Raw genomic sequence first — 13,509 nt, 5'->3', positions numbered from 1 at the left:
TGTGCTGACAGCTCGGAGCCTAGAGCCTGCTTCAGATTCTGTGTCTCCCTCTCTCTCTGCCCCTCCCCTGCTCACACTCTGTGTCTGTCTCTCAATAATAAATAAAACGTTAAAAAAATTTTTTTTTAAAAACAAAACTAACAAAAGGTCAATAACCAGAATATAGAAAGATTTTCTTTGGATAGATAAGGGGGAAAAAACGTAGAAATAGGAAAGAAGTGAACGATATAAATAGGAACTTTGTAGAAGGAGAAACACAGATCCAGAATAAACACATGGACAGATGTTTGCCTCCATTAGCATTCAGGCAAATGCATTTTGAAACCACGTTCAACCAGATTGGCAAAGAACAGTAAATAGAACAATACAAAGTATTGACAAGGATCTGTAACAAAGAAAATCCAATTGTTATAAAGTATTTGAATTCCACAAAAATTGAGAAATTTTATTTTTACTTTGAAGATGTGTGTAACCTGTAACCCAGCATCATAGGAATTTTATTAGGGAAAATCTCATGCCTATTGAAGATTTGCAGCCTATTCTCCTCTCCTTCCTGAGGGCATAGAATAATTGTTTTTAGCTATAATTAGATACCTAGACTCAAGGCATTGAAAAGCAGATGTGAGTTCTCTACAACCTTTCCTCACATACTTCTGCAAGCTAGATAGAAACCCTGTCACCTTGGGACCCTTAGATGTGAAACAGAGGACCTTGCACCCCTCCTTCCAAAGATCTGTGCTGAATCTATAGTCTGAGAAGTAAACTTTTGCTGTGAAAAGACATTGAGATCTGAGGGTTGTTTGTTACTAGGCATATTGTAGACTATCCTGACTGATACACACATATTATGAGAAGACGTATATAAGGACTTTCAAAGCAGTAACCTTGTTTTTTCTTCGCAATAGTAAAAAGAAAAAAAAAAACCTAACCAAATTATCAATAAGAGAATGGATAAATACATTGAATTATTTTCTTTCAATGTGGTTCTACACAATCATAAGAAGAAAAAATAAGGCCATAAATTTCAAAATCATAATATAGAATAAATGAAACAAAATACAGAACGATCGCTGTAATGAGATGCAAGATATAAATAATTTTTTAAAATTTTAATATTTTTTTTTGAGAGAGAGAGAGACAGATTGCTAGTAGGGAAGGGGCAGAGAGAGAGGGGGCGAGACCCAGAATCGGAAGCAGGCTCCAGGCTCTGGCTGCCAGCATAGAGCCCAATGCAGGGCTTGAACTCACGGGTCATGAGATCATGACCTGAGCAGAAGTCAGACATTTAACCGACTGTGCCACCCAGATGCCCCAAAAGTTTTAAATTGCATGTATAGTTTTGAAATACATTGTAAAAGCTTAAAGGCATACGTGAACACAAAGTTCAGGAAAGCAGTGAGCCAATTAGAAACTTGGTGCTAGGAAAAGCAATGAGATCCTAGGCAATATACTGGGGTTTGCAATTGTATTTGTAATGATTTATTTATTTTTAAAATTTGGCCATGGGTACATATGTACCCTGAGCTTTTCTGGGCCTGAGCTATTTTGAAATGATTTTTAAACGGTTAAAATTTTAATGAAACTTACACATAATTCCAATATTCAATTTTAATTTTTCATATTAAATAATGTCTCTTTTTTTAAATGTTTATTTAGTTTTGACAGAGAAAGACACAAAATCCAAAGTAGGCTCCAGGCTCTAGGCTCTAAGCTCTCAGCGCAGAACCCAATGCAGGGTTCAAACTGACAAACTGTGAGATCATGACCCAAGCCGAAGTCGGACGCTTAAGTGACTAAGCCACACAGGTGCCCCATAAATAGTGTCTCTTTAATGCAGTTTCATACTCAATGGACTGATAGGCTTTTTTTTCTTTTTCTTTTTCTTTTTCTTTTTTTTTTTTTTGGTAAGAGTTTTTTCTTCAAAAGATGTTCCGACTGACATGATTTAAACATAGTAGGTCATGCCCTCCAAACGCCCAGTTGCTCATTACTGCCTGTGGTGTATTTAATGTTAGGCAAAGCTTTAGTTTTCAATCCGTATGAGACCTACTAATCTTTGGAAACCCAAAAAGATTTTGTTTTGACAATACAAAATCGTGAAGAGAAGAGCTCAACAAGATTCTTTTTTTTTTTTTTAATTTTTTAATGTTTAGTTTTGAGAGAGAGGGAGAGAGAGAAAGAGAGAGCGCAGGGGAGGGGCAGAGAGACAGAGGGAGACACAGAATCTGAAACAGGCTCAAGGCTCTGAGATGTCAGTACAGAGCTGATGCAGGGCTTGAACTCACAAACCACGAGATCGTGACCTGAGCCGAAGTCAGACACTTAACCGACTGAGCCACCCAGGCGCCCCCCCCCCATTTATATTTTCTTAGGCTTTGAGTCAAAATAACATTTGGAATCTGTAGCCATTGTAAAGTGCACTGTCTCCCGCGATCAGAGCTGAAACCATCCATCATCTTTTTTCCTTAAAGGTCATTGTTTTGAAATGGGTACTGAAGAGGTTAGCTGCCAAGTTTCACAATACTGGGAAAAAGGTTTTCTGGCTCTTCAAGCCGCTATCAATGCTGCTATTATAGAAGTGAGTACGAATGTTCCCAGCTAACTAACGTTCCATGCAGATTAACGGTATGAGAAGCCTCAAAAATTTCATGGAAGAATACAGAAATGGGTAGCCTTATTCTTTCGCTTAATCACCGGTTTCGTTTTCTTTTTTTTTTCCTAAGTTTTATTTATTTATTTTTGAGACAGAGTATGTGTGTGCAAGCGGGGGGAGGGGCAGAGAGACAGTGAGACTGAGAGAATCCCGAGAAACCCAGGAGAGAAGCCCACACTAACAGCATGGAGCCCAATGAGGGACTCGAACCCGCAAGCTGTGAGCTCATGACCTGAGCCGAAATCAAGAGCCTGATGCTCAACTGACTGAGCCACCCAGGTGCTCTGATCACTGGTTTCTTTAGATCGAAGTTTATTTAAGTTGATATGCCATGGGGGCAATAGACATACATGGAAGAGAAATTTTCTCTCCCAAGGACTCAACCTTGTCAGGAAGCCAGGCATTTAATAAGAATCTTAGTAGAATGGGAGAAGGAGATATAAAGAAAGTCCCTGTAAGTAAACAAGCAAAACTTCTCAGCCTAGAATGCCATGGAAGAATTCCTAATCGAAGTAACATTAAAACTGAAGCTTAAGGTAAGATTTGCCAAGTACGTAAGGTCATAAAGGCACTTCAAGCACATTGTAGGGCAGTGTTAGGCGGGGAGGTGATAAAACACACAGTAAATTTGGAGAACTGTGCGAACCTCAGAATGCCCGGAATCAAGGCCCCAAGTGGGCCAGTGGTGGAAGAAGGGAGTAAAAAGTTAGGCTAGCGTCACAGCCAGACCGACCGGTTACGTATTCAGAGGAAAACAGACGATTGAAAAGGAAACGATCATGCTATCCATTAAAATACAGATTTTGTTTACTGACGTATTTCCTCAGACCACAACAAATCATTCAGTAATGGGGGAACTGATGTCTGTCACTGGAAAAAATATGAAGATACATCCTTTTGTTTATCAAGGAGGTGTTGCCACTGATTTCTTCATTTTCTTCTGCATCATTTCCTTTTCCTCCTTCATTTATTATGCATCTATTAACGTTACAAGGGAGAGGAAGAAGATGAAGGGCTTGATGAGGATGATGGGTCTTCGAGATTCGGCCTTCTGGTGAGTAAAGGGTAGCACAAATGAGTAAATGTCGGGATTCGGGGAAAGGGGGCTTCTTCAAAGCATCAGTATTCACACTTAATGATTTTCCAGCTCTTCCCTATGAATGGGGTAAATTCTCCTTGATGTAACGCTTGTCAGGATAAGGCTGTGGATTACTAGGCTTTTTGGACTGAAGAAGAAACATCAGGGTTGGGTTTGTGAGGTGGCCGTGACGTAGAAATAGTGAGGGATGGCCGTTGAGTCTACTGGTAAGAGACTCGAGGTAGATAATGGTAGATTTGGGTATCTAAGCCGGGCGGCAGTGGAATTCAAGCCAGGATGGTACTGAAAGGGGAAAAAAGAAGTCAAGGATTAGGAGCTCTCTTGAGACTAAAGATCTAGCATGATCGATATATTTGAGGGAACAAGTCAGCTGTATGAGATGGTGAATAGGGGCTGTGTAGTTTGAATTTAAAATCTTGGAAGCTGGGTAATTCCAAGGATGGACAAAGCCCTGTGTTGAGAGAGAACCTGAGCATGACTGAAAAAGCATAGACGTGATGTTCATCACGAGGAGAAGGTAAAATAACAGAGACACTAGGAGGCCAGGCGGAATATGGGAAGGGCGACAAATTTGGAATCTGGAAGAAAATCCTATAGATTAATATTGAACTCTTTTTTTAAATAAGTTTGTTTATTTTGAGAGAAAGAGAGCATGCGAGCAAGGGAGGAGGAGAGAGAGAGAGAGAGAGAGAGAGCCTGATGCCGGGCTTGAACTCCATACCGTGAGATCATGACCTGAGCCGAAACCAAGAGTCTGATGCTTAACCGAGCCACCCAGGCACCCCTATTGAACTCTTTCTTGAGTTAATATTGGAGGGAAGCGTGGCCAAGCGGTGAAATCTGATGACTCTAGAGCCCGATGCCTGGACTTGAAACATAGTTATTTAACATCTCTGTTCAGTAAGTTCTTTGTGTATAAAATGAAGGAAATAATGGTGTTTCTGCATAGAGCTGTGGTGGGCATAACGTGATTTGATATTTGCCAAGTTTGTAAAACACGGTCCAGCATGGAGTAATTGCCCTATGTGTGGGCTATTATTTTGTTGGTTTTGCTGCTATCTTTGTCTTTTATTATTTCATTATATCCTTCAAAGAATATTAATCCACATGAGAAAAGAATTGAAGAAAGGAAAGTGAACTATCCTATCTTAACAGTAAATGGATGGAGTTAGAGACCTAGTATGTAGACTTTTTGGTGTATGCATCCAGAGAAAGAAGAAAGCTTCCGCAAAGAGAGAAAGTGACAGCACTACACGTAAGGAGGAATTTTTTTTTAACTCTGAGGAAATTCATAAAGCCCCTCACCCCTAGACAGGCCCCAGAGAGGAGAAAAGATCTGAGATTCAGGGCGCCTGGGTGGCTCAGTCAGTTAAGCATCCAGCTCCTGATTTCGGGTCAGGTCATGATCTCACAGTTCATGAGTTCAAGCCCCGTGTTGGGTTCTGTGCTGACAGCGCCGAGCTTGCTTGGGATTCTGTCTCTCTCCCTCTCTTTCTCAAAGTAAATAAATAAACTAAAACTAAAAAAAAAAAAAAAAAAAAAAAAAAAAAAAAAGATCGGAGATGCATGGAGGGGTTACTCTGTACTAGGACAGGGTCCCGCATAGACATGACTTCATTGATCTAATACTGTAATATTATTCCTATTGTCCAGAGCAATAACAAAACAATGAGGGGTTACAAAGTTTGCCCGAGGTCACAGAGTATGAGTACAGCAGAGAAAAATGTTTGAACCAAAATCAGTCAGACTGGAAGACTATTTTCTCCTTTTCTCCACAATGCTACGTGTGTGTGCATGTATTTATGGGTGTGTATTTACCAAATTAATTTTAGGAAGACGAATATTCCTGATTCCTAGAGAATTCTCCCCAAAACATTTTCCTTGTATTTACATATCCTAAAACTCAATAAATATCTACCGAAAGGATGAGTGAATCGATGAATAATGTTAGGATCGATCCCAGGTCCTCCTTTCAATGAAACAGGAAATACTAAAATAAAATCTTGTTTCCACATTAGGCTCTCCTGGGGTTTACTCTATGCCGTCTTCATCTTCATTATGGCGCTTTTCTTGGCACTTGTTATAAAATCTGTCCAGTTTGTCATTCTGACTGGCTTCGTGGCGATCTTTATCCTTTTTTTCCTCTATGGACTGTCTCTGGTGAGTTGGTGAATTAAATTGCTTTCCATTCAACTCTGACCCTAAGGATCAAGTGTTGGTTTCCAATTAGGTTAATTATTCTCCCTATCCCTTTTCATCACTGTCGGCTATTTGCCTGAGAACATCTATATATGTGATTTATAGTGTTTTGTAATGCCAGCTTATAGTGCAATTTGTAGAGAATAGTTTTGTGTTATAGACAAAAAAGATGTAACTCTAATTTTGTGTGTTAAATCCCTTATTTTGTTTTTGCTAATGATAATCCTTAGAGAAATATCAAGCAAATGGATCTTCTCTCATTTTAGATAGCTTTGGCTTTTCTCGTGAGCGTCTTGGTAAAGAAATCTTTCCTCACTGGTCTGGTCGTGTTCCTTCTTACCGTCTTTTGGGGGAGTTTGGGATTTACGGCATTGTACAGGCACCTTCCTACATCCTTGGAGTGGATTTTAAGTTTTCTGAGCCCCTTTGCCTTCACGCTTGGAATGGCCCAGGTGAGAAACAGTCTAATTGTTTATTGATGGCATTTCCTAAGCATCTTTCCCCTCTGGAATTCAGTTGTCTATCGTCGTCTCTATGATGAGCATTGTAAGATTTAAAGCCCCAGTGCACAACACTTGGAAATTGCAAAGGTGAACTTGTAAAGCTTTGGATACACTGAGCTCAGCAAAATAAGCCATTTGGTGAGTGAGAAAATGGAAGATCAATATATAATTCATTAGAGACAATCTAAAGCATTTCCTTTGACTATTAATTAAATATGTATCTGATGCTGCAAATCTAAGTCTAAATCATTATTCCAGTTTGTACTTTGACTTAGTAATCGAATAGCTTAGTGATTGATGGTCCAAAGCACCATGTAAAAGAAAATTAAAAGTTAAAAACCTCTTGAAAATACATGAATTGACCAGTGAATTACGTTTCTGCTCATCAAATGTCCTTTGTCTTTATCTGATTCTCACCGTGAACTCACTTTGCTGTCCCTCCAATTAAATGGCAATGTTGATCATTACATACATAATTCTTAAGGAAAGGATTATTAATTATAGAAGACCCATTAACTTGAACATTATAGACAAGCCCACTTTTTCCACTGGTTCTCCTTAAACACACCAATTTTTTTGTGTGGGTTTCCTTTTTTTTTTCCCCAAGAGCATGAACTCATGTAGTAATTTTCGAGCAGGACCATACCTTTGTCCTATTTGGTAAAAATTTATCTAAGGTTAAGCTCAAATGTCATTTTTTCCCATACTTCCCTTCCTCCTCCTAATGCTCCATTTTCACTTGGTACATAGTTGAATCGCAGTAATTACTAAATTTCGTTATACTCGGTCACACGCCTGTGCCTTCCAAAGATTTGAGAATTTTAACATATGCGGTTTCATTCAACTTTGTACTCCCAGGATAGGGCAAAAAGTAGCTATTTTATATTTCTGCCAAACTGAACTGTTCAAAATTTATCATCAACCTAAGTTCCTTAAATTAATTTCTTTTTTAATTTTCAGCTCTTACGTTTGGAGAATGACTTGAATTCTAATGCATTTCCTGATCCATCAGACTATTCAAATCCGATCATAGCAACAAATTTCATGTTGGCTTTTGATCTTTTCCTCTATATGGCACTGACGATTTATTTTGAGAAAATTTTGCCAAGTGAGTAGTGACACAACGAACATTGTTTCCTAAAACAAATCTCCTAACACACGTGTTATTTATATTTGAAAAACTATTTGGGGCATCAACAGGAAGGAAATAAACAAGGTCATTGCCAATGGCCCAATTAGTTATTTCTTGCTACTTGACTGGTCAGAACTACAGCTTAAATTTTGTTTATAGGATCACTGATCTTTGAACTCCACTATGGTTTAAGCTTATAGTTTGTTTCTTTTTAAAGACTTGCTTAGAAGGCTATTTCCTAAATGCGTCTGGCGTGATACTCACTTAGCTCAGCAGTTCTTAGCCCTGGCTGTATGTAAAAAGACCTTGAGAACTTAAAAAATACCAAGCACAATTCAACTCTGAGAGATTCTGATTCAGTTCACCAGTGGTGGGACCAGGGCATCTATATTTTTAAAAATCTGCCCAGGGTGTCACAATAGGGAAGTCAGTAGGTCGTAAATTTTTATTTTTATCACCTTGCAAGTTAAAAGAATATGAGTTCATAAAAGCAATGATCTGTGTTATTCACAGAGGCAGCAAAGCACCCACCCCAGTATCTGACGCACACAAGGGACTCATAAATAGTTGGGGTCGAAATGCTAGCTCATTTTCTTCTCCCTCCTTTTATAGTCAGTCACAGGCGGGGTTTGTGTCTGCACCTGTGCATCTGCTGTTCAAAACCGAATGCCAAGGCTTTCTTCACCCCACATAATCCAGCATTCCCACTTGTGGTTACATATCCAAAGGAAAGAAAATCACTCTCTGCACTCCTGCATACATTTCGGCCATTATTCACAGTAACCAAGATATGGAAACAACCTAAGTATCCATCAGCAGGGGAATGGATAAAGAAAATGTGAGATACAGGGAATCTTATTTAGTCTTTAGGAAAGAAGGAAATTCTGCCATTTGCAGCAACGTGGATGAAACTTATGGAGGACATTATGCTCAGTGAAAGAAACCAGACACAGAAAGACAAACACTGCATGATCTAACTTATACGTGACATCTAAAGAAGTCAAAGGAATGGTGCCAGAGAATGGAATGATGGTTACCGAGGGCGGGGGGAGTAGGAGGAATGGGAGATGATAGTCACGGGGTACAAACTCTCAGGTATAACATGACTAAGTTCTGGACACCTAACATACAGTGTGGTGACTGTAGTTAATAATAATGTATTGTATGCTTGGAATTTGCTAAGATAATAGGTCTCAAGTATTTTCAGGACACACACACACACACACACACACGCACGCAGAAAAATTGATAACCATGTGACGTGATGATATGTTAATTAGCTCGATGGTGGTAATACCTCACAATGTATGCATATATCAAAACATCACATTGTATATGTATACAATTTTTATTTGTCAATCATACTTCAATAAAGCTGCAAAAATTATGAAAGTTACTAATGAAATCAACACATCGAATAGGTTTTTAAAAAGTCAAGGGGGTTGCCTGGGAGGCTCAGTAAGTGAAGCGTCCAACTCTTAATTTGGGCTCAGGTCATGATCTCGTGGTTTCATGGGTTCGAGCCCCGGGTCGGGCTCTGCACTAACAGTGAGGGGCCTGCTTGGGATTCTCTCTCTCCCTCTCTCTGCCCCTCCCCCGCATGCGCTGTCTCTCTCTTAAAAAGTCCAGGATTAATCACTTGTACAAAGGGACAAAGGGGAAAGAATGAGGGCAAAGGTGCAGAGAAACATCTTGAGGCAGTGAATTGATCATGTTGTTGCTCTTAGATAATCCCTTAATAACAATAACTGGCTCTGCCCTTTAGAAGAGTCCAGAATAGTAGATGCCAGGATCTACAATTTTGGCTAAAACATTTGTTATATGGTTAGAATTATTTGCATCATCATTCATTAAGCCTGAATGTAAGCCTGAATCCAAATGGTGACTTTGTTCAAAATTCTTTTAAAGATAAGAAATATGAATGAGAGAAAGGAAAACTAACTGGCTAAAATGACAGAATTCTGTAATAGTAAATCTGGTGGGAGAACGAACCCAATACAGCTAAGTGTTTTCGTTGGTTAGATTTCCTAATCAAAGGAAAGAGGTACGATTAATTATATATCAGATGGCAGGTGAATAGAGAGTGTTTGTTTGGTCAATATTGAAGGAACGAATGAATGACAACGCATGAAAAGTACACATAATTTGAAAGCCCATCATCATTACACTGGAGGTCACTTGCAGAATATTAGGGAAATACAATTTTTGTATTTCATAATGTCTCCTAACACGTAGGGAAACAGAGGTGATAATTAAATGCAAATACACTGTGGATTAATTTCCAGAAAGAGGTTCGTGAATAGTAAATTTGCTTCAGAGGAAAGTTATTATCTGGGGATGAAATAGAGGATAAACCCAAAGTAGCTTTTTGAAAAATTCCACTCTGTTAAATTTCAATAAATTGTTTTGCCCCTTTTCTCGCCCTTTCTTACAGTGTGTCCCTTATTTTCGTTAATTCCTATAATCCTGTTCTGTTTTCTCTTGGAATATTTGTATCCAGTAGTGGCTTCCGAATCTCTTCTCCCTTTGTGGGGGGCATGGGGGGCACGATACCCGGACTCTTAACATAACATTCAGGATGCTTAGCATATCTCGCATTTGTATTCTAATATCTGGCTTTCTGGGGATTAAGAAAAGTCCTCACATTTACTTAAATTCCTCCTGGACTTTTTCAAATCCCAGTTTCATTTTCTCTGATGGGAACAATTATCATAATAGAGACATCTTTGTGATTTTCTTCTCCTGACGAAACTACACATGTCAAGGAAAATATGTTCATTACCTGTGTTGATGACACGTTCAGGTTTATGGGCAAAGGGGTCCTATTGCTCTGCTTTATTAGGGTGACTCTTTCCCTTAAACTGATGACTGACCCAATATTTAATTGTCTCCTGGCCATGTAGATAAATATGGACATCAATATCCCCCCTTGTTTTTCCTGAAGTCTTCCTTCTGGTCACGGCAACCAAAAGCTGATTGTGTGGCCCTTGAAGATGAAATACATTCTGATCCTTCATCTAATGACTCTTTCGAGCCAGTGTCTCCAGAATTCCATGGCAAAGAAGCCATCAGGTAACAAGGATGCAAATGAACAGGGCCAAGACGAAGACACTAACAGCACCTGAAGCAAGCACAGTTCTCTTTTGTGCCCTCTAGACGGCTCCGACCTAACCTCCACGCTACCTTCGTCATTTCCCAGTTCACGTTTAAAGAAAAATTCCTTTAACCCTTTTTATCTTATATCGTTGGCTTTTACATCAAATACTAACTTAGGGGGCGCCTGGGTGGCTCAGTTGGTTAAGCTTCCGACTCTTGATTTCGGCCCAGGTCATGATCTCACGGTCCCTCAGTTCAAGCCTCGCGTTGGGCTCCGTGCTGAGCGTGGAACCTGCTTGGGATTCTCTCGCTCCCTCTCTCTCTGCCCCCCCTATACTCATGCTAGTGTGCATGCACGCTCTCTCTCTCTCTCTCAAAAAATAAGTAAATAAACTTAAAAAATTAATAAATTCGAATTTAGATTGCACCAACAAAGATAATTCAACGAAAACCCTGCCTGTGTTCTCCATCTTTTATCTGTTGTTTCTCCCCTCCATCTGTAGCCTCTCTCATTTCTTTGCCCGGTCTCATTTATTCACACTTTGCCCTACCTCATTTTTTATACTCCTTATGTTTTTCTCTGTTCTTTTTTCTTGTTTAAACTTCTTTCCTCTTCTACGTATGGCCTTTTCAAAGAGAATGGAAGAGTAGGGGAGAGGTAGGGAGAAAGGATCTGGAGATAGACCCAAGGAGAATTGAGGAAGATGTGCCTTAGAGCATCCTACACGTCTTCATTCCCAATGTGTGTTTTGCTTGGTGCTAGCAACTTTTCTTTCCAAATAAGAAAATAGGAAGAAAGTCCTCCAGATCCCTGACTGTTCATATCTTACTCGTCCGTCAGTGACCCCCCACCTGTTAGTCCTTCGTGAATGGTCTCAGATGACCTCAGCCTACAGAGCTTCTAGAACCTGTTCCAGTTTTTATTTCAGCCTGTTCCATTTTTATCTTCTATCCTTACGTCTGTCCTATGGTTTAAGCTGGGTTGAACTTCCAGCAGAGCGGCTGGGAGGGAGCAGAGCAATGGCTTTATTTAATCTGCTTAATTTAATCTGTTTTCTATTTGTTTAATCTTTATTCAATTTCTTTTTGTATTTCTTCTATCTCTTTGGCATCTCACCCAACTACAAGTGCTGTGGAGTGATAGTAAATGGGGTGAAAATAGACATGAAGAAGCTAATCAAACAATTCAATATGAATGGAACCCGAGTCACTTGAAGACTCGTAGATGATACAATAAGAAACATAAATTTCATTGAGTTGATGGATTATATATTTACTACCCACTAGAATAAAACAGATAAAGTGCCTAGCGTTCCAGATCTGTAATAGCACCCAGAATATGTTGATTCTATTCCTTCCTATTATCATAATCAACATAATCTAACCGATATCATTTTATGCTTTATTGACCGTTTACCATGAACCAAGCACAATGCATGCAAGATGAACTATGTTACTCAGCCTCCACCACAACCCTAAAACACTCAAAAGTTTGAGGTTGCAAAAGCTGAAACTTACCTGGAACAAGTACGTTGACTAAGGCAACAGCTACTAAATTCTGTATAAGACTGTAAAGCCCATGCCATCACTGTTAGAATCTTTGCCTGTCTTCCTTCCTCCACCCTTGTGCCTCTTAACCTACTCCTGGAGACCTTGACCTCAGATAACCAAAGATACCTATAACCTGTGCCAGTATTGCATAATGAACCTTTCAGTATCAGATGCCCATGTTACCTGTCAGTCTAGCTTCCTTGGCTTTGCAGTTTGGAGATGATCCCTGTTTTCAGTACTAATGTCAGGCCATACCCTGATCTTTGAAATCAGAAGGACTGGTAATGGGATCCAAGCATAGGTAAATGTATAAAACTGCTCAGGTGAGGCTCATGTGCAGCCAGGACTGGGAAGCAGTATTCTAGCCGATTCTCTCTCACACAAGCATGACTTTATGAGGGTGAAATCTCATACCTTCCTGTACCCTGAAGATAAGATTCATCCAGTCCCGGCAACCAAACCAAGAATGACAAACTGAAGAAAATTGTCACACCTTGAAATATCTTTTCTTTTCTTTTTTGTTTTTCCAGAATCAGAAATGTTACCAAAGAATATAAAGGAAAGTCGGGTAAAATAGAGGCTTTGAAGGGTAAGAAAAGAAGAAGGCTTCGTTATAATGTTGATACTGATTTCCTCCTTTTAATTCAGTTTTGTTGGTTGTGGTGGTGGTGGTGGGCAATCACTGGTGGCATTTCAGATTTGAAATGAGTCATTTGAGGGGTGCCCGGGGTGGCTCAGTCGGTTAAGCAACTGACTTCGGCTCAGGTCACGATCTCATGGTTCATGGGTTCGAGCCCTGCATCGGGCTCTGTGCTGACAGCTCAGAGCCTGGAGCCTGCTTCGGATTCTGTGTCTCCCTCTCTCTCTGCCCCTCCCCTGCTTGTGCTGTCTCTCTCTCTGTCTCAAAAATAAATAAAATGTAAAAAAAAAAAAAAATGTAATGAGTCATTTGAGCCACACGATAAAATTTCCCTTCTAACACATTACTTTGCATAAAAGTTAGAAAAAAGATTGATGATACGTTAGAATATATGTACTTGAAAGATGTATTGTGTAATACTGAGGTACTCTAAGGAAATCCTGGGGGGTTTTTTTCCTACAAATCCAAACGTTTCTAATGTAATTCCAAAGCTGTTGCAGGGATTATATATTCTTCTGCTGTGCAAACAAAAAAGCAATGTATCTCAGAGGAACATTAGTCACATAGTGATCGACTGAATGATTAACCTGTTGTTTAGTCCATAAATATTCACATCCACCTACTTTATGCCAGGCA

General features: G+C 39.5%; 1 protein-coding gene across 5 annotated transcripts in view; it reads left to right on the top strand.

Annotated features, from left to right (window-relative positions):
• Window positions 1–13,509, top strand: part of ABCA8 (ATP binding cassette subfamily A member 8) — a 77,100-nt gene that overhangs the window by 19,210 nt on the left and 44,381 nt on the right. For 4 of the 5 annotated variants that reach the window (XR_006196498.1, XM_042915815.1, XM_042915813.1 and 1 more), the window contains 7 exons: window positions 2,472–2,578; window positions 3,481–3,707; window positions 5,771–5,912; window positions 6,218–6,403; window positions 7,415–7,562; window positions 10,490–10,658; window positions 12,764–12,822. Coding sequence is in view for 4 of the 5 variants with exons in the window: in XM_042915815.1 (XP_042771749.1) it covers window positions 2,472–2,578; window positions 3,481–3,707; window positions 5,771–5,912; window positions 6,218–6,403; window positions 7,415–7,562; window positions 10,490–10,658; window positions 12,764–12,822 (1,038 nt within the window). In the remaining variant the exon portion in view is untranslated. The remainder of the gene's footprint in view (window positions 1–2,471; window positions 2,579–3,480; window positions 3,708–5,770; window positions 5,913–6,217; window positions 6,404–7,414; window positions 7,563–10,489; window positions 10,659–12,763; window positions 12,823–13,509) is intronic. The other variant, XM_042915816.1, reaches the window with a different exon arrangement.

The sequence above is a fragment of the Panthera leo genome, chromosome E1 (genome assembly GCF_018350215.1).
Source record: "Panthera leo isolate Ple1 chromosome E1, P.leo_Ple1_pat1.1, whole genome shotgun sequence".
In the NCBI taxonomy this organism is placed as follows: Eukaryota; Metazoa; Chordata; class Mammalia; order Carnivora; family Felidae; genus Panthera; species Panthera leo.
Note: the sequence above shows the minus strand (reverse complement) of the source record. Positions and strands in the feature narration are given on the sequence as shown.